Source organism: Centropristis striata, chromosome 2 (assembly GCF_030273125.1).
Source record: "Centropristis striata isolate RG_2023a ecotype Rhode Island chromosome 2, C.striata_1.0, whole genome shotgun sequence".
Classification (NCBI taxonomy): Eukaryota; Metazoa; Chordata; class Actinopteri; order Perciformes; family Serranidae; genus Centropristis; species Centropristis striata.
Window position 1 is genome coordinate 22633211 of NC_081518.1, and position 26110 is coordinate 22659320.

Consider the following 26110-nt stretch of genomic DNA (forward strand, 5'->3'; position numbering starts at 1 on the left):
ATTTGTCAAACATAAGGCATTTAGACTCTAATGATTTAATTTTTTTATCCTCACAAGAAAAACAACTTTGCCTTTCTAGGTTTCAAACAGAAAGAAGAGTTTGGTTCAGAATCAGGTGCAGAAGCTGCTAATCTCCTGGCTTCAGTGTGAGCAGAGGATGTTAACGTACGAAGGAGTGGCAGGGTGAGAAGGCGTGGTTCTGCAGCATGAGGAAGCAGCCGGAGCAGTCGCTGGTGGAGCAGTTGAGCTCGCGGCGGCGGCTGTGGCTGACGTAGCTGGTGGTGTTGGGAACCTGCCAGCTGTCGATGAAAACAGCCGGATCCTCGCTGATGCCCACCGTGGTGCCGTTGGCCAGAGTCAGGTCATTTGTGGGGTCTCCGTCACAGAAACCTGAAGTGAGTGTATGAGTAGTTCAGTATTTTTTGCCAGATATACAGTCATGGAAAAAATTATTAGACCACCCTTGTTTTCTCCTTGCTTTCTTGTTCTTTTAATGTCTGGTAAAACTAAAGGTACATTTGTTTGGACAAATACAATGATAACAACAAAAATAGTTCATAAGAGTTTAATTTAAGAGCTGATATCTAGAAATTTTCCATGGTTTTCTTGATAGTGATTTTGGTTCTTATCAAGAAAACCATGAAAAACAGCTAGATATCAACTCTTAAATTAAACTTTTCTGAGTTATTTTTGTTATTATCATTATATTTGTCCAAACAAATGTACCTTTAGTTGTACCAGGCATTAAAATGAACAAGAAAATTGAAGAAAAGGGTGGTTTTCCATGACTGTAGTTTATGTTGCTGCTTAAGAGTGGTGAACCATTTGTGAATTTGTGCGCTCACTCCAGTTCTTACTGATGTTATTATGCCCATTTGCAAACATCTGTATAAATTGTGATTTGTTTGGCGTTATTAAGAAATTGACTGAAATAATTTCTGTACTTCTACTCAAATCTTATCTTTCATGTAACTTGCAAAATTGACAAATAATTGACAGTTCAATCATATCATCATATCATGAAACAAAACTTGACTTGTTTGCATGTGATCTACCCAGTAAGAAGGGAGTTTCCAGCAGAAGCACCAGTGCTACTAACTTCCTCATTTCATCGCACCACTGCATGACTTGGTTGCAAAGCATGTTATTAATGATTGGCCCTGCATGCTGATGACTAGTTTTAATATGCATACCCTTGCTTTGCATTGTGTAAAATATGATCATTGCCATTCGCCTCCATGGAGTAATTACTTTCATCTAACCATTCAAAATAATTAGAGACATTTCAGGTCATTCATCTCTCCCTGCAGGTTTCTTACTCAAAGTTTTAATTAATGTGCCACGTTACCGAGAATGCACACACAGCATGCTTTCCCCTCATTCTGGTGGTACTTTTTCATCTTCAATGCTAGCAGTTGCAACAATGATAATGATTGTCATATACTTGCATGATCATGACCATGTAACATCTGCAAATGTGACAGTTTTGATCGCAGTCTTATGCCTCTTCTAAAACTACATGCAGGCAAGTGAGGTGTAGAGGAACTATTACCATAAATATCTTGCATGGAGTACGACTGTTCTTACCACAGAGGCCCATGGTGTGCAGCTTGTTGCTGGAGCTGTCAGAGTCGATCACCATCATGCCGGTGCTGTGGTACCACTGCAGCTTGAGACCGGCCGGGCTGCGGATCAGGTACATGTTGCCTGTGTCGTAGATCTCAAAGCCAAACTTCTTGAATCGAGGCTTGGCGTACCGGGAGTTGACGTAGAGCTGAAAGAGTCCATGTTATCAGATTTTATCAGCGTTAGAGGTGCATTTTGAGCTTTTATCTTCTGATGTGACAGATGAGAGAGTGCCTCTTACCCTCCTCTGCAGCCTGTTGATGATGATGTGGTTGGAGTTGTGCGTGATGTTGAGTGCCACCAGACACAAGTTGGTGAAATTCCAGAGGAGCTTTGAGAGAAAATCAGGTCAAAATCAATAAAAAAAATCAAATAAATGACTTTTGTTCCCATCACTTTGAGGGAGGTTGGGACTTACTGGTGACTGTGAGTCAGCGGGACACTCCTGAACCAGGACGCTGACCGTCTCATTGGGCAGCTGGGTCACTATGTATGAGGCAGCTTTGTAGACTGCGACACTGTTCCCATCAAATGTGATCACATTGAGATCTGGAAACATCGAGCAGCGACCTGGAACACAGAAAAGACAATAATGAAACACCTGGAGAAATGTGAAAACAAAAATGTGTGTAGAGTAGGGGTGGGCAATATGGGCAAAAAAACATCTAAATTTTTTTTTCCCCGATAAAGATTATCTGACAGTGTCCTTTAAAATGTGATTTCTTTACTAACTTACCAGTTACTTACTTACTTCTTGCTTACCAGGACATCTATGGTTGGGCACAATGTTTTTAGAACAACAGGTCTTGTTTATTTTCTTTAAACTTAAACATTCAAGAGACTCCCAGTTAAACTTAGAGACGTTAAATGGGTAAACATTCAGGTAAATTGTGCAGCATACAAGCATGAGCAAATAAGTGACAGATTATCATTTCATAATATTGTAAACAAAGTGACTTTCATGCACCTCTCCTCTACAGTCTCTGCGCCTTTCGTTTGTTTTCTTTCTGAGATATTATAAATACTACTAATATAAAATTGCACATCATCAAAACAATGTTTACGATATTATCGTAGAGAATATACAGTCATGGAAAAAATTATCAGACCACCCTTGTTTTCTCTAATTTCTTGTTTATTATAATGTCTAGTACAACTATAGTTACATTTGTTTGGACAAATATAATGATAACAACAAAAATAGCTCATAAGAGTTTGATTTAAGAGACATTTTCCATGGTTTTCTTGATAATGTTTTTGGTTATCATCAAGAAAACCATGGAAAATGTCTCTTAAATCAAACTCTTATGAGCTATTTTTGTTGTTATCATTATATTTGTTCAAACAAATGTACCTTTAGTTGTACCAGGCATTAAAATGAACAAGACATTGAAGCAAACAATGGTGTAATAATTTTTTTCATGACTGTATATTGCCCACTTCTAGTGTAGAGTTAATTTTTAGATGTGTCTGTTTCCCTCACATGGACAGTCCCACTTGGGGCAGCACTTGTCTCCGTTGACCAGTATGGCGAAGCCGAGCAGGCCGCAGTTCGGGGGTTCGGAGGTAAAGGGGCAGCTCTGGGATTTGTTGAACAAGACGAGTTGGTTATTGATGCAGATGTACTTTGTGCATTCATCCACGATTTCTGCATACGGAGGCTGGAAGCAAAGAAATTAAAAACTGAAAACCCAGAAGTCACACAACAACAAAAAATAAAGCACAGAGATTTTCATAAGCCAGAAAGAAAACTTAAAAAGAGATTGATTCAACCTAAAATGTACCTAAACTCTTTGTGTGGAAATTAATTAATGAGTGAAACGACTCTGTGATCAAATATTGTAGACTCAAGGTTTTTCTTACAAGCTTTTTCTGAACATGCTGTTATTAAACTCATTAGGAAAAATCTTTACTGAGGTAATAAATCAAGTTAGAAATAGGATCCTTTTTTCATAGACTTCTAGAGAATCTGACTTCTTTTTTTGCAGCCAGTAAAGTCTCTTCCCGCCTGTTGCTGTAAACATTTGCATAATTAAAGCGACAGCAGGTGGTCTTATTTAAATGTAAGGCTTTTTTTGGTCCACATATAAATGCCAAAAATTCTAAAAAATATATTATTTAGGGACAGAAAACATATACATAGGGAAGAAAGTAGTTTACAGGTGCATCTCAAAAAATGTTAATATCATAGAAAAGTTTATTTATGTCAGTAATTCAATTCAAAAAGTGGAAACACATTATATAGATCAATTACACACAGAATAAAACATTTCATGTTTTAATTCATTTGATTCATTTTTTCTCAGTGTAATGATTATGGTTTACATTTAATGAAGACCTAAAATGTGAATACTACAAAAGACCAATTTTATGGATGTGTTTATGGAAATGTTGGCCTCTGAAAAGTATGTCCATCTATATAAACTCAATACTTGGTTAGGGTTATTTGACTTGAACTACTGGAAATGGACTTCCATCATATTCTAATTTATTGAGGTGCACCTGTTTATAGAAACATGTTAAAATTGTGTGAAGATGTATAATAACTGGACCTACCGTGCACATCCTTGTCGGTGACACAGCGACAGACGTCGTCCCCTCTGCTGTGTGTGTGGTCGTTTCTGAAGGTGTGTGAGGCACCACCGGTGCAGGAGGCGTCGTTGCATGTGGAGCAGTGTGATCGACTCTCTCCGGCTCAGTCGTGTGTGCTGAGGTGGCTGCTGGGAGTGAGGTCGTAGCGGGAGCGGGAACACCGGGCTGCTGGGTGGAGATCAGGTGTGTTTCAGGAGGCGTCTCCAGTTTGGGTGTTGATGGAGACACTTCGGTCTCCTTAGTTGTAAGTGTTTTCTCAGATGTGACTGACTCTCTGGTGGCTGTTGTGGGGGCGGCTGTGGACACTGGGGCAGGAGGTGGAGCGGCTGAAGTGGTCACTGCTGCGGTCGTGTCGACATGTTTGGTGGCGATCGATGTTGTGACCGACTCTGCAGACATTGCAGCAGTTGTAGTCGGCGCCTCTGAGGTGGTTGTCGTGTCGGGGCTTGTAGGGACGGTCTCTGGGGCGGGAGTGGTCACTCTGGTGGTTACTTCTGGAGGCCTTGTTCCCACTGTGACCCTTGCAGTGGCCGGCCTGGCGGTCGGCCTCTCTGTCGACGTGATTCTTGGTGTAACTCTTGTTGTGAAAGGAACCCTTGGTGTCGTTCTGAGGACGGTGGTCCGCGTGGTGGTGGTGGTTGTTCCGGCGGGTGTAGCTCTCGCTGTGGACACCAGCCGGGTGGTGACTCGGTCCTGGACAGTCGTCTGCCTCGCAGCTGCAGCAGAAGTCGTAGTCGTGCGCAGTGGAGACGAAGATGGAGGTGGCGTGGTTGTCGTTGACACCTCCACTCTGCCCGTCACCGGATGTGTCGTCTCTGTGATCGGCTGCAGGACGACGGGTCTGAGCGTGGTGGTGACAAAACCTGGTGGAGCTCTTGTGGAGACGGTGGTGAGAAGCGTCTCGGGACTTTCAGGCGCAGGTGGAGGCGGCGGTGTAGCCAGCTTTCTGGTTGTTGTGGCTGCAATTTCTGCAGTTGAGATTTCACGAGAGGTTGTAGTTTTGGCGGTGGTGGCAGCTGATGTTGCAGAGGTGACAACCGGCTCTGATGTTACAGGAAGAAGAGGCACTTCTGTAGTTTTTGTGGAAGTGACTGGGTGGACAACAGCTTCTGAAGGTGTAGTTTTCACTGTGGGGCTGGAGACTGGGGTGGAGGAGGTCTCACCCCATGGCTCTGAGGTCCGCACTGTAGAAGCAGGATGTATGGAGCTCTCTGTTGTTGGTAAAAGTGGAACAGCAGTCGTTTCTGTCGGAGACACTGGAGGTACGGTTGGTTTTGTTGTGACAGGAGGACCTGTGGAAGTTTCTGGAGGCTCTGGAGGCTCTGGAGGCTCTGGAGGCCCTGAAGTCGTGGTCCAAGTGGTTTTCTCTGCTGTCGGGGGAGCTGCAGACCAGGAGGTCCTCTCAGCGTAGGATGTGGTGGAGGAGGACACTGGAGAAGAAGTCAGAGGTGGCGGTGGAGGTGCAGTAATGGTTGTGGCAGCTACAGGAATTTGAGATGCAGTGGGTTCAAAAGTGGTCACTTTCTTTGTTGTTGTTCTCCAGTCTGCAGCTGAAGAAGGAGTAGGTGGAGGAGCTGTTGTTGGTGCAGCATGGATGGGGGCTGAGGTTGGTAACTCAGGGACAGCTGTGGTAGAAGTTGTGGTTGTTGAGGTGTGCAGAATCTCTGTGGTAGCAGGTGTTGGTGTCGTCTCTGGACTTATGTCTGTTGTTGTTGTTTTACTGGTGGTGAACGGTGCAGCTGGTGTGTCTGATTCTGTGGTTTTTGCTGAAGTGACTGTGGGCAAAGATAGAGTTTCTGTGTGAGGTGAGGTGTGGAGAGGTGAGGAGGCTGTGCTTGGTAAACCAGGTGGGATGGGTGTGGTTGATGTTGGGGGGAGTCGCTCCACTGTTACAGGCTTTGTGCTGGTGTCTGTGTGTGCAGTGGGAGCTGTACTGGGAGCTGTGGTCCTGTCTGTAACTGTCTCCGTCTCTGAGACTGGAGCAGGACCAGATGTGGTTACAATCGGAGGAACTGCTGATGAATGTGTTGTAGCGTCTGTGGTCTGTGTGGTTGGTTGCAGGAGAGCAGGCTGAGGGGTTCTGATGGTGGTCGGCCCTTCCACTGAGCTCGTGGTCGGTTCTGCAGTGGCAGGTGGCCGCAGGGTTGAGGCAGTGGTGGTGAGGAACGGCTGCAGGAGGTCGGTGGGCTTGGTGGAGGCAGTGAGCCAGAACAGAGCGGTGATGGCGAAGGGGGCATCGCTGGTCCTGGACGTGCTGCGGTCGAAGGGGGAGGAGCTTTCACCGCTGGTTGTCCAGGCTGTCGTGTCTGCTGTGGTGGTGGAAGAGGCTTCAGTCGCTCTGACCGTGGACCGCGGCTCCTCCACCTCTGGTCTGACAGCAGGGAGCGCTGTCGGAGGAGCCGGAGGTCCTGCTGTTCTGGACACTTCCGGAGCTGCTGCAGAAGGAGAGACGGTGGCCTCACGGGTCGGCTCGGCAGGAGCGGGCGGCGCCTTTGACGTGGTTGTCTGTGTGCTCACGGCAGGAGTAGTGGTGGTGGTTTTAGCGGTCGGACCGGTTTCTGGAGGGATGGGGGATGAGGTGGTGCTTGTGGTGGTCTGCAGGGGGGGGGTGGAGGCAGCAGGGACTGTGGTGGTTGCAGAAGTGACAGCTGCAGAGGTCAGTGGAGCGCTGGACGGTGTTACAGGCTGCACAGCAACTGGGCCTTTAATGCCTGAGCACAAACAATAAAAAGAGTGTTAGAGAAGCGCTGAGCTCAACAGAGACACACTTTATGGGACAGGACAGCCTTTTTGGCTCTTATTTCATAGAGGTATTAGGGATATTTTGGGTTAGCAGTAATGTTAACAACAAGTCTCTGTTCTCTGCTCATTTCAGGGTTATAATACTGTTAATTGTTTTTAGTATTCTTTCATTTGTTTGACTGATTTTTCATTGTTTGGTCTGAAACTTTTTATGCTGCCATCATGGCTCCGTCTCCCCAGCGAAGTCCAAGCTCAGTGTGACTTGCAGTGTGTGCTTCGATAAAGGTCGAATAGATTTGAGGATACTCACAGTCTTCAATAAAGACACACCGACGGGTGACCTCATCCAGGACCATGTGGTGGGGGCAGACAGGCAGGCAGCCCTCCACTCTGCAGAGAGAAACACACAGACATGAACAAAACGTCCACTATACAATAAAGTTGTGTTACTTGTGGTTAGACTTAATTACAGTTAGACTTGATTTAAATCTTGATCATCTCATACTTGACCTCCAATTGAAAAACTGCTATGAATATCTGTATGGAATATTTCACTTTTCCTGCAGAGATATTTACTTCAGATTAGAGCAAAAGGTACAATTTGGGAGATAATTTATTTGTATTTATTCTACATATAGGTGTTATTGCTGTTATGTTCACCCTATAACTACAACATTTCTGCACTCTAAATGAATAAAAAACATAGTTGAAGATCTAATTGGTAAAAGAAGCTCCATCAGATCAGATATATCAGTGCAGGCCTGGATGAATGTCTACAATCTGAGTTATGCTGAGTTTTACTGAAAAGGTCAAAGGTCTCACTGTGGGATGGTTTGGCAGGCTTCGGCTGACGGGTCACTGCAGGTCTTGAAGCAGGGGATGACGCAGGAGTCGTACCTCCACTGACACCGAGGGCTGGGCGGGGCGTCTGGGCTGATGCCTGGTGAAACATACCAAACATTTGACTCCTTTACTTCAAGCTCGCAAGACTGAATTTCTCAGCAGTTAACAAGTCCAGCTCTGTGCTGAAGGATCCCACCATCACAACTCAAATATTCTTTACAAAAAAACAGATCTGAGAAGAGATATCCATGTGATCTTAAACATACAATAGAAGAGGAGAATATGAACTTTTGTAGTAAAACAAGAAAATATCGACTTTCAGATCAGATGTAATTATACATTGCTTGATGAGCATTATGTCTGTAATCAGTATCAACAAACTTAATTCTGCACATCCCCTAAATACAGATTTATTAAAACATCATATCATATCTTTTTGTTTCCTCCACTTCACTATGCTTTTAATCACTGCACTATTACATCAAATATACATATTCTGGAAGTTGTGTGTATCATTTTACATATAAAACATATTTGGTGTCTTTTGTTTAAAAAAACAAAACAAGCGTGAATTTACCTACATGCATGCATCCACACATTTATACATTATCACACACATAAACACACACACAAACAAACAACACACACAAACAAACACACACTTGACCTCCATGCCAAATTTCATTCAGTCTTCTGTAGCGTAAAAAGCCACACAGTCACTTTCTAGCAAAAAATAAATTATTGTTTACATTTCCGAACAACTTCTCTCTTTTTGCAGATTAATGTTCCTTTCTGTCCACAAGATATTTCATGAAGGGGGGGGGCGCTATAGAGCAGCTGGATGCAGCTATAAAGTGATGTGGTTTTAAAGAAAGCTTCACCAAAATACATGAGGGTGAAACAATGAACTTCACCAGTTGCAGCAGGGCCAAAAGTGTTAAAATATATATTATGGCTCAAGTTAAACAGGTTATGTTCTACTGATATAAAATAAGAATCACTGTGATGCCTGCTCAATCTGCAGGAAAACTTGTATAACAAAAGTATCTCAGGTTACTAATCTTGCCCGGCTAAAATGATCCTCAGATGTTTTCACGGAGCCGTAATGTGATGAAGTTAGAAAGCCATTAGTGTCTGAAGGCCGGACTTCATCTCTCACTCACAAAGTGTTCAGCATTCACTGCCGTCAGCAGGAAATCCAATCTGCTATTGGCCGCCCCGCTTTTTCCACCAACTCACACAAATGCTGCAGTATTTTTAGCCTCGGTGATTAGCCCGGCTGCTCTCGGAGCACAGTATGCAGCCAGAGGAGTCACTGGGCTTGACCTTTGACCCCTGGTGGCCAGCTGAACCCCAAGCAAATCTGCCTGACTCCTCAGTAAGGCTCAAAAATATAACGAGAACCTCAACATCAATATAACTTTACGACCTATAATGTCTGAATGTCTGTCTCTCTGAAAATCGATATATTATAATAACGACCTCTTTTAACCCATTAAGGCCTAAAGCGCCTGGAAAAAAATGCCTGGAAAACCTATGGGCGATTTTCAAATGACCCCCTAAAACCTGAAGTTTTTCTGGAAATTCAACACCTACTAAATAATAGATTTTTCAGCCTCTGTAGCAGATAAAAATGAAATTCAAAAAGTATTTGAGAGCTTATACCCGTGGCTTTCATTCGAAGTTGAGTTTATTTGTCCAAACCTTCAATAAATTTTTTTTAAAAATCAACAAACTCAGCAAATGTTACATTTGTCTGAATAAAAAATCCTATGCATAATACTAATACATGCCCATTAGCAAGATGCAAACATGATATGACCATTGGAAGAACAAGACATAGTTCTCATTAGCCTACTCTAATAAAAAAATGTTTTATCATAATAATAATAATAATAATAATACATTTTATATATTGCACTTTTCAGGGTACTCAACGACGCATAAAGTAATATAAGACATAAACAGTCATGATTTCTTATATCATCATCACAATCAATTCGCCTATTATTATTATTAATATTAATATATTATTAATAATATCATTATCTCCAGATGGCCACAAATCTGTCTGTTCTTTGGTGAAAATATGTCGTCTAAAAACATATTCCTCATCCATAAATGCCGGTCGATTGGTTCCGAGGGTTCAAAGTCCGGATCAGCAATTAAATCATCGGCGCTGTTTTAATCAGATCTCCTACGTCACTTAGTGTTGAGCTCCTCCGCTATAGTCGTCTTCCGTCATGATTTATAAGTTCTGGAAAAGTCCGATGTTGCATTGCGACACTCCCGCATGTTTTCTGATCATGTTCTGATGCATTTCATTGGCCAGGGGACCGAAAATAGGTGGAAAAAAATACAAATACTACAAAATGACATATCCGCTGTCCCGGCCTTAATGGTAGAGTGACGCAACAGCGCTCCCGGCTTTAATGGTAGAAATGCGGTAATGCTTTCCCGGCGTTAATGGGTTAATGACACAAATGTTGATGCAGGGTGATAAATCCGGGGAGGTTTAGCTCCTAAGTTCCAAGCCTCACTTGGGACATTTGCCCTATAAATGTATATTTCCCTGTTTATTTAAGTTCCTTAAAATAAAGAATTGGCTCATATTAAAGCACTTGCATGTAACTGTTTCCCATAATTTGCTCAGAGGGCGCGATGTTGATTTGCATACTGGAGGAAGAAGCACTCCGATCATTTATTGAAGTAAAAGTAGAAATATCACTGTCTAAATATACTTTGTTATAAGTAAAAAAGACACGCAGCTTTAATCAGAAAAATTAACTTGAAGTATCAAAAGTAAAAGTACCGATTATGCAATGGCTCCTTTCAAAGTGTTATATGATTATAGAATTTTATAGCCGGCTACTGCAACACATCATGTAGATTTTTATGTTAAAAGTGTAGTGGAGTAAAATAGTATTACTACTGCAACTCCCTCCTCTCCGGCTTCCCCAGAAATCCCTTTCTCGCCTCCAACTGGTTCAGAACGCAGCAGCTCGGCTTTTTAGCGGTTTTTACAGCCGATGTCACATCACCCTGATTTTAGCTTCTTTGCACCACCCCTGTTCATTTTAGGATTGATTTTAAGATTTTACAGATCACTTTTAAAGCTCCTTTAGGTCGGCTCCTAGCTATTTATCAGAGTCATTCATTAAGAGCCGACCTGCGTCCTTACTGAAAACCAAAGGTGACCGGGCTTTCTGCACCAGAGCGCCCAGAGTCAGTAACTTCTTTTAAATCACTTCTTAAAACCTACTTTTATGTAATGCTTTCTATTTTAATGCTCTTTTTTACTTCTTTACTTTTTTACTCCTTATACCTTCTAATTCTGTTCTTATCACTTTATCAGAATACTTTTCCTCTGTATCTGAGAATGTCTTGTGATTGTTCCTACAGTGTCTTTTATTGTTTTTTCTTTTAATTGTTTTTAGCCTTATGGCATTGTTCTCCTTGTGATGAACCATTCTCTGTCAAAGCACATTGCAAGCTGTTGTTTTTAAAAGGTGCCATAAAAATAGTGTTATTATTATTGTTATTATTATTTTATTATTATTATGTATACAGTCTATGGTACTTAGTTGTGTTTGGGTTGTGTAACCTATTTGATATTTGTTGTTTGCTTTTGTCACAACTTTTAAATGTGTAGAGCTTTAAAAAAAATGAGTCAATTAACCGATCATCAACAAAATAATCTGCAACTATTTTAATAATCCAGTAATGGTTTTAGTGGTTATTGGTTTAATACCCTTGTAAAATATTCCAGCTTCTCATTTATTTGTTAGTAAACGTTATTTCTTTAAGTTTGTGACTTTTCAGACTGTTGTTGTTGTTGTTGTTGTTGTTGTTGTTTCTGACCTGTCAGTCTGAACAGCGTGGCCTTGCGGAAGCTGTCCGTGTGTCTGTACTTGAGCAGGTGGAGGCGGTTCAGCGTGGCGTGCAGGAAGAAGCCTGGTTTAGCATGGGACTCCAGCGAGTCATAGCCGGGGATCCAGGTGTTCCTGTGGAGGACGAAGGTGGCGCCGTCCCAGAATGCCATGCTGTCTTCCCACTTAGCGAGCCTCACCTGCCCGCTGGGGCTCGCTGACAGGAAGTAGTTCGGTCTGTCTGACGCCTCAAAGGAAACCCGGGATGTGTCTGTGGAGAGGGAAACAAAATGATGATGAATTGATGCTGAAAGAATGACTAAAAAGCTCCATTGAGTTTTACAGTGTGGTGATAATGAGTGACACATTTCCCATTACATTCGTTGTCCATACACAGTTTTTAAAAAAGGACTAAAAACTTTCCTTTTTAGCAAAACTTATGGTTCTTCCCCTTTGGATGTTTTTTTCTGTTTTTACCTGGTTTATATCATTTTTATAGACATTTTTTTAAAATAGGGTTAAAGTTTATAATAAGACTGGTATGCTTTTTACCTGCAGCACTTTGAGATTTCCTTAAGGGTAAGGTGCATTATAAATAAAATGCATTATTCTTTTTTTAAATTATTATTATTATTATTATTATTATTATTATTATTAATAATAATAATAATAATAATAATAATAATAATAACATTATATTGTTCCATTATAAACATAAGAATACTGATTAGAACATCTTTTTAATATATTTTATTTGACATTTTTCCTCCACAAATCCTCTCTGTTTCTTGTTATCAATCATTTACATGTGCAGCTGGATTAATGAATAGATGATGATCTGCATAGAAGGCTCCACAAAATCTTAATAGAGAAACTATTTTCTTTTTTAACAGACTGAATTAATTTTGTCAGCAGAAGGTGATATATTATTGGATATTAAGTTTCCTGCCAAGTTAAATTAGGTTTATGTTTGTCCTGACATAAAATAATAGAATGTTTTCAATGGAATCAATATTTTATTGGCATTAATACTTTTTTTGGTATCTGGAATCCATTGGTACCAACCATGTCATGATATCTTGGATGAAAATGGGCTCTATGGGTACCCACATGTCTCCTCTTTACAGACATGCCTACTTAATGATGATAACTTGCAGTTTAAGGCAAAATCCACATTTTACTCATGCATTTGATGATTTATGCATACCTAAACAGTCTGTTTGTTGCATAAATCGGGTATGACTGGAAAGCTGAGACTCCTGTGGATTCAATGAGCCTAATTTTCTTCATCTGTGATGATGTTAGTGAACCTTGAGCTCAGTGTATAAAATGAGCTGCTGTTACAACCACAAGCTAGATACCCACAACATTCAGAGGATGGATGGCTTTCCACACTATATTGACAATAAGGGGGTTTAGCAACCTGTTGCAGAGGCAGTACATGAATACATTTCTATGTGTAATATCACAGAGAACAATCAGAGCAAAAATGTTAATTTATGTAATCAATGGTCCAAAATGTGTCTGATCCAGAGTACAGCAGTATCGCAGCTCACATGCAGTTTACAGTGAGAGCAGCTTGTTCCAGTCTTGGCTTGCTGACCGGCCGATAGCTCAGGTTGCCATATTAGCATCTGGCCATCTGATTTCAGAGCTCCTTCTGTCACTGGAAGTCATTGGAAGTCCATCTGCTGCATCACTGTTTTCACTGAGACACTCAAATCATCCAAAACACTGTTGAACGCAGGGGAAACAGAGGAGGAGGAGAGCTACGACCGGCTGGATATCAGTGTCTCTGAAACTCTCGGATTCTCAGATTAGCTGATGGAGGACAGATTGGATGTTGGATCTCTACACCTGATATTTGGTGGCTGACTCTGCTGTTCACGAATCCTGAACTCACCAGGAAAATCAGAGTATAAAAAGTCGGGCACAGGGATGTATTCATGGCTTCACAGTTGCACTGAGGAGTACAGAATTTAATGTTTTGACAGGATCTGATCAGTACAAACTGTTGTTTTTTTGGGGCAATTTTTTTTTAATGACACATGTAGAATGAAGTGATTTTGATGAAATATCACTATTTATTTAAACTGTGTCACGCTTGAGATGTTCAAGGACCTTTGGGAAATTTTAAAATCAGATGATAACTTTTATTTTTACAGTTTCTAGCTATGATAAATGGTTTAATTTTGACATTTTTTGTAATTTCTTTACAAAAAATGTAAACATTCCTTTCAAAACCTCCAGCAAGTAAAAAAAAAATTAAATGTATTTATAAAATGTATTTCTGTATTAGAATAGTTCTTATTTTATTTTTGTTTCAATTGTTAATACTTTTTATATTTCTACTTGTTTATATTGTAAATTGTTAATACTTTATATATGTTTTTACTTGTTTAATTGCCAATTACTCTGTAATTACGCTGTAATTCCTTAAATTTCTCCGTTGTGGGACTAATAAAGGAAATATTAATCAAATCTTAATCCTAATCAAATGGCTGAATCTGCAGTTTCCAAAGACTTATATAATGGACACGGCAGCTCAAATCCATCTATGTTTCTTCTAACAGTGAACACAAATCTTTATTTAAAGTTTTTTAGTAAATTTTAAAGTAGTTTTAATTGACTAACCAGACCTAAACCACAGAAAACACTCTTATGTGAATTTGCAGGGAAAGGCATTTTATCTCTACATTTTGAGGACTTGTGGTGAAATAGTTTCCTGCTGATTTCTCACAGTCGAGTTGCCTTCAGTGTCTGACAGGAAAACATATCTCTGTGGTATATCTACACACCGATCAAACTTTCCCAAACTCCACTACAGAAGTTCCCTTTCATGCACTGATACTGCATCTGCTGTGTCCTGCATTAGTAAAGCAGACACGTCTTCTTTTCCACACTGACAGTGTAAAATAAAACTATAAAGCCTCTCAACTAACCACACGGTTCCCACACTCACTGACACATACTGTACAATTCAAGGAACATTTCCATCATTTTAAAGCTCTTTTTCCAGGATAGGACACTGCTCTTGTAAATTATTAGGAATTAGTATCAATCTTTGTCCGTGTGGGTGTTTTTTATAGGTCATATTTTAAAGGAATTGGCAAAAAAATATATAGATTGAAATGCTACAGTTGACGCAGTGCCATTTTGCAAGGTATCACTTCTTAATATTGGGAAATGTGCAAAATTTTACTACAAAACAGAGATGTTGGGGATAAAATAAGACACTGATTAGAGTTTACTCTGTGTTTTCATACTTCTAAAGTCTTGTCAAATTAAGAAATACTGATGAAATCCTAATTTTTTTAAAAACTTGCAAATTGCAACAAATCTCAACATCAGGGTTTTTCCTCAAGATGTGATCAGGCTCATCAGTAAATCTAGGCTCTGTTGTGTAAAGAAAATACTTATAAGAACATTTATTATAAAACTTTTAAGATGCTTTTTTTATGATTTCATTCTCAGATCAATAGTCTGAACATTGAACGGCAGTGACTGACCGTGTGGTCGGGCTCTGCTGAGGCCTGGCGTCATCATGAACTGTGAGAGGACTCCGGGAGCGGCGGTGACGCTGACGTTGCTCTGCAGCAGGAACACGGAGCCGCTGGACCTGCTGGCTGCCAGCAGCGCCGTCCGATCCCTGAAGCTGATCAGCCTGAAGGGACCTTTACCCAGAACTGCACACAGGACGACATTTTAATGTATTATTGCACAAAATATTCAACAAATCCCACAAACGCTACATCACAGCTACACATTCTGCGAACCATACTACTACTACTTTTCCAGCGGATCCATACAGTCACTGTTTCCTGTTCACTTCTGTATTGTATGAAAATAAATCAGCAGAACATCAAATCTATTTTTTTCAGAGTTGTATCAACATCAGAGGTTAATGTGGTACAGACATTTAACCTCAACCAGTGGCTGTCTGGAGCTGCAGCAAAAATCATCCAGTTTAGTAGCTAAAACTTGCAAAAAACAGTTGTGAACGTTATGTGTAAATGGTGGCTGTGCTGTTTTGTGTGCATTGTAAGAACCTTTGCTGTCAAGCCAAAAAGAAAGGTCTTCAATAAAGTTAAACTCATCTAATCTAACATTTACTAATCCAACATCCACCAAATACACGAAAACAGCTTCTGTAACTTCAATAAATACTGTGAATGACAACAACCTGTTGAGTGATCAAGTCTGCCTGAGTGAAGAGGAATATTTTTAGCCATAAAAACCTGAGAGACTTTCATGAAATTCAAAAAAAATCACTGCACAAGTTCCTCTGACACCTCAGCTCAGTGCAAGAAAAAGCTTATCAATACCTTTATTTATCTGTGTGGAAAGTGTTGCAGTTGCAAATTATTTATGACTTTTCTTTTAAAATGGGCAAACAAAGCAAGTAGATCCAGTAGTTGGTCTAATAGCTAATAAATCTGTGGAGAGATTTTCATACCTTTGTTGTAGAATTCACAATCATAGGCTGCAGAGAGAAGCACAGAGACAGTTAATAATAATATGAATAATAGTAATGGATGTCAAAAGTGACTCATATGCAGGTTTTTGCTCCCTGCGTTCTGACTTACGGCACAGAGACGGGGAGCGCCAGTCGACAGGAACGCCCTGGTGGCAGCAGCGCTGAGCGTACGCCGCCACGCTGGTGCAGAAACATTCACAGTCACCTCCACGGCTGCAGGCACACGTATCTGCCAGGCAGTTCATGTAGAACCAGGTGACGTCCACCTGAACACAGAAAACAAACAACAAATACTTCAGTACTACTTCACTTCAGCAACTGAACATCTATTCAGCCTGAAGAATAAGTGTTTGACACTTCAAAGATTTAATTTGCATGAAATTAAAAGTGTCAGGATTATAAATACTAGCACATATTTTGGGTCATATCAAGTTAAAAGTCATAAATTAACTGTAAAACACAATCAGATGTCAATGAGCAGTATGAAGTGGAATAACTGAGCTCCAAAGAGTCCAAACTGCAGGTCAGAGGGCTGTTGTTGTTTTATCACTCACCACCGGGTGGCAGGCCTGGAAGACCTCACTGAGCAGGACGCTGCACTGCCGCTTTGCAAACGGCTCTCTGAGCGGACTGAGGCTGCAGGGGTGTCTGATATCTGGACTGTTCACACACTGAACAAACACACACACGGTGGTGTTAAATTCAACTTTTCAACAAGAGGTTAAGTAGTAAAGTATGAAAGCAGAGGTGGAAGCCATTTACACCAATAAAACAACTAAAACCACACTGCCAAAATACTCCACTACAAGGTGAAGTTGTGAAAGGGGATTAAAATATGTCTGCAAAGTAGTTTAAGCTGTCTCTAACTTTAAAGCTCCACTGAGAGTTAAAAAACTTCAAGTTGATGTTGATACAGGCGACGTTTCTCTCACCTCTGCTGCTGTCCAGCTGTTTCCAAACTCCTGCGGAGTCGGGGAGTCGATGTTGTCGGGTGTCCGCATCTCGTTCACCGTCTTCATGTCAAAGTTCCCGCACAGCCCAGTCAGCTTCCCCTGAACACATCACCAGCTCTCTTTAAAAAGATCAGCTTTATACATTTCAACTTAACTCTAAGAAGTCTTGGGCTATTTTGTCCATTTTTGAATCCTTTCGTGTCTTTGTAAGTCATTTTGTGTCTTTTGTCGTCATTTGTGTCTTTTTTGTTGTTGTTTTTTTGTCATTTTGTCTCTGTTATTGTGTCTTTTTTGGTCATTTTGTGTCTTTTTTTTTTTTTTTTGTCTTTTTTTTGGTCATTCTGTGTCTTTCTTTGGTCATTTTGTGTCTTTTTTTAGTCAATTTGTGTCTTTTTTAGTCCTTTAGTCCAACATAAAATGTGATTTTGAATCTTTTTTTTACTTTCAAAACACTATCATGCTCAATAAAGAATTTTAAATGTTGCAAATGTGAACAAAGGTTGCAAATATAACATATAAGAGGGTTACATCCAGTTCTATCATTTTATACTAAATATATTTGACCTTGTCTCCAGTTTTACTTGGTATATCATCATCAAACTGAAACTGGCCTCGTGGAGTTTACAGCCAGAACTTTAGAGGTAAATTTCCAGTAGGGCTCCACGCTGCTTTGTTTTCTTTTGTCTGAATGCGATGAACAAGTCATGCTTTGGCTCTTTTGGACTCTCCAGAGGGTTAATATCATCAAGTTCTGAATATAATATCCTCTTAAAAAGTTCCCATATGGTCAGAGTTGACTGAGTGGAGTGAACCTCCTCATCTGAGTGTGTGAACAGTTTATACTCCGACTGCAGCGTTGTTGCAATACAGCCTCTGACCACTGGTGGCAGCAGTGAGCACAGCATACTATGCAGAAATTTTAATTTACAGTTAGTAAACGCAACATTCAGACTTGGCCCAAAAACCCAGATTCACAGCTTTGTCCAATTGCCAATTTACCTCACTGTATTTGCAAATTTTTACGCATTGTGTGTTATTCTCATAGGGTCAAGAATTAATGTGTCATGTTATTTATCCTCATCAGTGAGGATTTAGTAGAAAAAGCTGATAGAAAACTTAGTCTGAATATGAAGAACACGCTTTGACTGTAAATATTTTATCTTTAAATCACTCAAGAGGCAAAAAAAGGAACCAAACCAGCATCCTACCTGCCAGCTGGGTCCGACCTGGATGTGGACGGTGGTCTTGCGGTCCCAGAGGACGGTGACGTCTTCCTCTGGGAAATGAACCACTGTGAAGTATCCGGCCGGCCAGATGAACATCCTCTGCTTCCTGTCAATCACACTGGAAGGATTCTGCAATAAACAGAGAAGTTTAATTAAAGTGCAACAGCGAAACCTTCACATTATTCTGTTTGTGTTTGTTTTTTTAATTATCTCAAATATGCTGCTGGTTAGCTGCATCATAACTTAACAAACAGAAAATATTCTGAAGGTGACTCTTACTGGTTTTCCAGACTCGTCATCGAATGCTATGAAGGATCTGCCGATGTTGATCAGCAGAGATTTCCTGCAGATGACTCCGCTGTCGAAACAGTCGATGTTCTCGGCCGTTACACTGAGCATGACATCAGCACTGCTCTGTGGAGGAGACAAGACACAATCACAGAAACTAAACCTGATATATTTATACTTTAATATACACTTAAAGGATCCCTGTGAAGTTTTTGACCTCTCATATTACTATGAAGGTGGTTTTCTATGAGTGCGTTAAGTTGTGTTTGTCTCATGCATTAGGATGCTAATGCACACAAACAAATTACATGATACACATTCATGCTGACCTTTTTCACAGAAGACTTATTGACTTGTCACAGTAGGAAAAGCACAGGTATAAATAAATAAAATAAATCATGACTTAATTCAATTTAACTGCTTTGATTTCAGGGTTCTGGAATCAAGCGGTTGATAACTTCTTTTAATCTTTTATTTCCAGTAAGAGCAAATCAGCTTTTTTGTTTTCAATTAATGTCAGTAATTAAAATGCATAATTTACAACAGTGAATATTCTTTGTATTTCATTTTTTATTGATCTAATTTGATGACTAAAAACAGGTGAGATTTGAATCACAAAAGTCTGTAATACTGTAAAGTGGACAAAATGGGATTTTTAAAAGGCTTTGCCAAACTCTGTGGTTTGTTTGTTTGACTTACTGCTAATTCGCACTTTTTCCCCACATTTCACCTGATCATTAGTCATTTTTTGAGCTACCAAGAGGACCTTGTTTACTACAAACTGCAGTGATCGACAGGTTTAAATCTGTTGTTGTCCTTTTAAAAGAGCTATAAACATTTAGTGTACAGATGAATAGTTCATGGATTAAAATATGTAAAAAAAAACAGTTTCTCTCTTGCAATAAACAAATAGTCTTAATACCTTCACGAGATAGACTTTGCATGCACCAACGTAGTCAAACAGCAGTCCATCGAACGTCCTGTAGTGGCGGTCACCGTAAGCCATGCACATGGATGGACACGGATGAAACACACACTGGAACGTCCCATGCTGGCAAACACTACAAAGACAGCAAAGCTTCAGTGATTCAGCATCAACTTGTTCCCACTTAGTGCGAGGACGTTTTTTTCACGTCTAATGGGCTCCTTTTGTGAAGAGCTTCAGGTTTACAGCAGGCAGAAAAGTGGCCGGTGAATTGTCAAAGCCTGAATCGCCACTCATTTCGCTATTAGGCTGTCATCTACATCTTCTTCCCTGGCTGTGGCTTGAAGGAGAAATGGAAGGATGGGAGAATGACTGAGATCACTGGGAGAGAGTTTCCTTTCAGCAGTGATGAACGGTCCGAAGCAGAGGGAATCAAAGAGTCATACAAGGGCCCGCTCTGTTTCCAAGGCCTTATTCTGTCCCGTGATAACAGAGAATTATGGATATCAGGTGGCCACTTTCGCTGCTCCGACAATCTCAGGACCCCACGCTTTCAGGCGAAATCTGACTTTGAAAAATTAGCAGCTTTGTTGGAGATTTGTCTTAATTCTGATGGATATTGTTGCCGAATGATTGGTGGGGTTGATACAAATTTGTATGCTGTGACAAATGATATATGAAGACCCACTGAGGGAAGGAAAATATCATGAAGAATCACCAGACATTGAAATTGTCTATAATAGCTTGATCAGATTTTATTAACAGAAACGTACCACTGATGGCAGGGGGAGGAGACTCTGTCGCCGGGGTAATACTCCTTTCCTTTCCACAGACAGGGGCAGGCTGCAGGTTCAAAGCACTCGTCTCCGTGTTTCAACAAGCTGAGGACAAACACAAAGTTGTTAATGATTCTGGGTTGAGATTAAGGTAAAGCACAGTAAATTATCCAACTGTGGCTCGCTAACCTACGGTGCCATGCCATTGGTCGAACGACCCAATAGTCCGAAAGAAGTGGTCTTTCTATAATCCTAAACAGGTGGGTTTTGTGCCTAAACCATACCATTCTTTAACCACAGCATTGTAACATAGTTATTTTTTTAACCAATGGGATGACGAAACATGAGCAATCCCTGATCTTACAAGAGACATGGGGTTCCGGATGTTTGCTGTTAGTTGGCTTGGTTTTTCCACTCACTATGATGACATTTTTACCAAAAACATTCAGCCAGATGCCTAAAAAGACGTATCTACTGTTTACAATGAGAACATAATCCAACCAGCTACAGGAAACAACCTCAAAACACAAAACTATAGTCTCATTTATCAAGTATTCCCAACTGGTCTGAGCTGAGGGCCATATTAATTCCTGCCAAAACAGCAAAAGGAAATGAAAAGAAAAATGCTCTGAAAATGATGTAGCAAAGTATTGGGACAAATGAAGACAAATAGACCTTAGAAGCTGAAGCAAAGTGCTGCATTTACTGGAAACACATGAAACTGGAAATGCATTTCAACCAGTGAAAATAAGCTCAATACAGAAAGCAACACAAGATGTGAGGACATAGACTTTCAATTTCAAGGTCACAATTGCCTTTTGATTGAAACATTTTGTTGTTGTTTTTTGCAGTCTATAGACTTAGACTTAGTCTATAGAGTCTTGATTCAACAATATCAAGAGATCATTGGTTTTATGCACCAAAATCTTCTTTAAAAAGGTAGGCAAAGTGGTTTAAAGAGATGATATGACATATTTCTTTGGGAATGTACCACACTAAGGCCTCTTGGGGTCGCGTACACCCACTTGATAGTTTTGTGGGTTGTCACTGAAAAAGGTTAAGAACGACTGATCGATGACACCAGAGACTAAACTCCTTGTCCAGGCAACATTACTTTGTTTTATGTTTTTGTTTCACGACAAGACCCCTCCATTCCCTAACTTTAATTAGGGATGGGGGTTAGGGTTAACTAGACTAACCCCACACAGAAAAAGGTTAACTGGCCCTAACTGGACTTTACCACAGAGGTTGCAGATAGATAGCTGATATATAGGTAGAAGGACATCTTGGTAATTTATTTTCATTAATGGACCAAAGAGGACAAATAGATGCGGTCCCACCTGACGATCACGATGTGAAGACAATCAACGTAGAAATAAGCTGATTGAATTGTTGGCTGAAATCTCCAATTGGCCAATAAAAGGGCTTCATAAGTCAGTGCAGTCTCATTTGGAGTCATTATTCCAGAACTGTGGGCTAACAGGACGCTATCATGTTATAACATAATCATCACTCGGAGCTCTCGTGTTCATCTCCAGCCCAGATATGAGGACTCGTCCTTTGCCAGGAGAACGACAGAGGCAGAGCCAAAGCAGGTTGGCTTCCAGAGCGGAGCGGTGCCAGGAAACAAGAGGGAGAGGGTTTCGGGGGTGGGCGACTGTGGATGAAAAGCGGTAACACTCGTTAGCTACATGAGAAAACCAGACAATTAGGATTCTCAGAGATAGGGAGAGAAACAGTCTTTGTCTGGAAGCCTCCATTTGCCTTCCACTCTGCGAGACGAAGCTGATAAGTATCTTGTAATATCCAGGGTTGAGCTATATCCACTGGCGAGGCTGCAGACAATGAAGTGACATACTGAATGGTCCCGCCACAAACCTCAGGTTCATCTGAGTAGAGTTACACCCCAGATAAAACGGTGTTAACAGCTTCCTTTATCCGCCCGCCAACCTGCCGTATCAATTACTCCGATCAAAGATTCTGCAATCATTCATTCTCCCGACCTACGTGCATATTATGAATAAATCCACAAAAACACAGCCCTCATTTTCAGTTTAATTCCATCAGACGATGTAAAAGTGGTGTAGGGAGACGCGGCTGCATGGAGTGGCGACAGGCGAGCCAGACGGCGCAGAGCGGAGACTGCAGTCTGCAATGACATCCGGTGTCCTGCACACACACTGAAGATTTCATTATACCAGGTCACAAAAGCAGAACCTGTTAATAACCTTTTTTTTTTAATAATAAACATTCTTAACCAGAACTAATTTTCACGTGTTGCAAGCAGTGGTGGAAGAAGTATTCAGATCCCTTACTTAAGTAAAAGTACTAATACCACACTGTGAAATTACGTCCTGTATTCAAAACTTATTCAAAAGTACAAAAGTATCAGCATCAAAATGTACTTAAAGTATCAAAAGTACTCGTCTAAGTAAAAGTACTCGGTATGCAGAATGGAGCCACTCAGATTGTTTATATATTCCAAATATATTATTAGATTATTTGTATCAATCACCATTTTAATTTTCTCAAGATAGGGCTCATTTTAACATTTTAATAAACTGTTATGAGGTTTAATCACTAATCAACGTAAACTAATCATGTTTTTTATGTTAATCTTAACCTGAAAAGCAACTTAAGCTGTCAGCTAAATGTAGTGGAGTAAAAAGTACAATATTTTCCTTAAAATTTAGTGAAGTAGAAGTATAAAGTTAGATAAAATGGAAATACCCAAGTAAAGTACAAGTACCTCAAAATTGTACTTAAGTACAGTACTTGAGTAAATGTACTTAGTTAGATTACACCACTGGTTGCAAGGAAGGCCAGTGAAGTAAGATGTTCGGGATAGCAAACAGATTAAGTAGTGGAGCTGATATTGTTGTTTGTTTTCTTAAAATTTTTATATGAACATTAGGTTCAACTTTACATGTTGACAGAGAACTATTTTCCATTTGCATTTTTTGCTCTGTGTGTGTTATCTCCATTTCTGCCAGATATTTAGAAATCTTTAAGTCCACCATTTCAATTCCGTCCTGACAAGTCCTTAAAATGCAACCTAATGTTTCGTTTGTTTCTAGCCTCAAAATCAAGCCACAGTTGCCAAACACATCAGTTGGAGGAGATCAAAACCTACTCTAACACAAACTTAATAATTTCCATTGTAAAATGGTGAAAGGTTTAGGCAATAGAACTACATGGCAAAACGTTATAAAAGATAATAGTTTAAAAAAAAGTTAAATAAATACACGTAAATGCTGTAAGTGAAGTTGTTTCGTTGGTGATGTCCAGAAGTAAATTGACATGTTTTGACACAAATGCTGGTCTCTTGGGTGAAAGTCCTGTGTTTGTCTGGCAACAAGTGCCCACTCAGTTTCAACAGTAACTGGTACTATTACTGAACTATAACCGACTTCTTTCTTTCAGAGGCTACAGTGGACTCAGCAACTATTTAACAGCAAACTAGAGAAAATACAAAAACTCCAAAATGTCTACAGTTTTGCATGGATTTTTCTATAGTGTTCCTTTAAAGTCTTGGTGAACTAATTGGGGCAATGGCTCCTTCCCTACTTCTGTTGACCTTGCTCAGATCACACCCATCTTCGACCTCGACCTTCATCTTGATCTCAGCTACACACTAGTAAAGTTCCCTGACTTCCTCTTACACAGTTGTAACAAAATATGTCCCCAGACACACATATAAACATCTGGCAAATTATTCAAAACTGCTTCTGTGGTTGTTGCTGCTACAGTATGCGTCTTGAGGACCACATTTTGCCCAAATTAAACGCACACACCCAGTCTCCCAGGTTGAAAACAATACCAGCCATACACTGTCATGACTTGTGAAAAAATATACTCCTGAGTTTTGCTGCAGCACCTTATCTCACCATTCAATTGTTCTTCCAGCTGTTGATGATTCTCAGTTAAATCACCCTGAACATCTTCCAAATAGCATCTTTGCTGACAGGTTTGAGGTTATTTTGTGTCTTTATTCCGTACCGTAACACTCAGTTTTAGTTTATAACACTGCCAAACTTATTTTTACGGTTGTATGCACGGTATGCATGTACTGTAACCAAAACCAGATTGTGGTATGCTGCTTGGTCCTGTGCTGCACCTGATAGTCCAGGTTCATACGAGTTCAGCTGGGCTAATTGTCACAGAATGAGGAAGGAATGAATGGTCTACATTTTGATCATAAACAAAGTGTGCCATTGTGAATGAAAACACAATGGTTTCTTCTGTCAGCACCTCAGCTAATTATTTCCCATTAGAGGTTTTAAAGTCCTGCTGCAGATGAATACCTTGCAGTTGACTTTGAGTTTTATTATTATTATTATTCTGACGATAATATCCAAGTGTAGTATTAATATGACAGAGGGAACACCTGCTTATCATCAGCAAACCAAAGTGAGTTGAAGACATGCGACTGATGTAGCAGATCAACAGATGTGGGGGGTAAAACGTGAACATCTTAAAAGAACAGTGCCGATTTTTAACTGGCTTTGTGTCACTGCAGTGTGGGTGGTGCTTGCAGATGAACATCCATCATCATCGGTAACATGTTTCTCATCTTCCAGTGGACTTCTGCCAGCAAATGAGCGGCAAGCTCTGGCAACATGGGGGGAAAGTCAAACACTGTTCATCTGCATATATATATACTCCCAACACTGCAGTGACACAAGCTGGATGAAAATCTGCAGAGTTTCCCTTTAAGTCAGGGGGGAATATTCAAGCATGAGAGGATTTTTACGGGGAGATGGCCTCATCTGACTCAGAAAACATTTATGTGCAACTTTATTTCTGCTAAAAAATCATTTACACAATGTGTGAAGTAATTACCAGCCCAAAATGTTGGCATTGTTTGTTTCTGCAAACCACAGAGACATTGATCTGCAACGTTTTTGTCAGCAAAAAAAAAATTGAATCATTGTATGTACCTGGAAACCACAGATATGTTGATCAGTTATTTTTTTGACATATGATGTTTAGACGTGGCAACATGATGTATATTACCACATACGTTTGTGTTTAAAGCAGCCATAGTCACATGTCTATCGAAGCAGGTTGCAGCGGTTCAAACGATCATAGTCAGTATAATTAATTTGGTCAAAAAATGAATGGATTAGTCATAGCTGGAGTGTGTGGGAACTCACGCTTAAAATATGTTATTGCAGCCAAAAAGCATAGCAAAAAAATTGGGTACACTCAAGTGAAAAAGTAAACAAGGAGCCTTGATTCTGCTAAAAAATAAATGGTCAAAGGTTGTAGTGACTATTTCCCGTAACGTCCTGCTTCTGGTGTGGATGTAGCCACGGCAGATAAAGTCAATAAACAAGCAGTTAAAAACAAACTAAATGCATTGAAGCAAGAATTCAAGAGACAAATCCCTGTAAGAATGAACATTTAAACTGTCTATTCATCCCTGAACTTATCAGGGAGCTAAATAAGATCTTTGTTTCCATATTTACGGTAAAATTAGCTCAAACATTATCAGGTTCCAGTTATTAAACACTTGTACAATGACTGGTAAGATACTCATCACTATAAAGGTCATCCTGCCTAAAGTAGCGAGGAGGAATAAATGAATCACAGCGGTGAGTGAGGGGAGTTTGACGCAGGATGAAAATGACTAAAAGGTCTCTGTACCTGTCCAACTGTGACACAGAGGAAAAGGTTAATGCTGCTAGATTAAACATTGCACAAACATAAAACGGAAAGACGAATCAAATATGCATGGTTGAAGCAGGAAATACCATGACATTTTGACTATAAATTGATGCAGAAAAGGCA

General features: G+C 40.2%; 1 protein-coding gene across 1 annotated transcript in view; it reads right to left on the bottom strand.

Annotated features, from left to right (window-relative positions):
• Nucleotides 1-26110, bottom strand: part of otog (otogelin) — a 63857-nt gene that overhangs the window by 11927 nt on the left and 25820 nt on the right. The window contains exons 20-37 of the mRNA XM_059346333.1: nt 20315-20422; nt 19539-19677; nt 18608-18742; nt 18311-18457; nt 17082-17201; nt 16704-16820; nt 16259-16415; nt 16129-16155; nt 15182-15358; nt 11665-11943; nt 7783-7900; nt 7271-7350; nt 4183-6929; nt 3110-3287; nt 2045-2196; nt 1868-1957; nt 1588-1774; nt 170-390 (exon numbers count right to left, since the gene is read on the bottom strand). Coding sequence (XP_059202316.1) covers nt 170-390; nt 1588-1774; nt 1868-1957; nt 2045-2196; nt 3110-3287; nt 4183-6929; nt 7271-7350; nt 7783-7900; nt 11665-11943; nt 15182-15358; nt 16129-16155; nt 16259-16415; nt 16704-16820; nt 17082-17201; nt 18311-18457; nt 18608-18742; nt 19539-19677; nt 20315-20422 — 5179 coding nt within the window. The remainder of the gene's footprint in view (nt 1-169; nt 391-1587; nt 1775-1867; nt 1958-2044; nt 2197-3109; nt 3288-4182; nt 6930-7270; nt 7351-7782; nt 7901-11664; nt 11944-15181; nt 15359-16128; nt 16156-16258; nt 16416-16703; nt 16821-17081; nt 17202-18310; nt 18458-18607; nt 18743-19538; nt 19678-20314; nt 20423-26110) is intronic.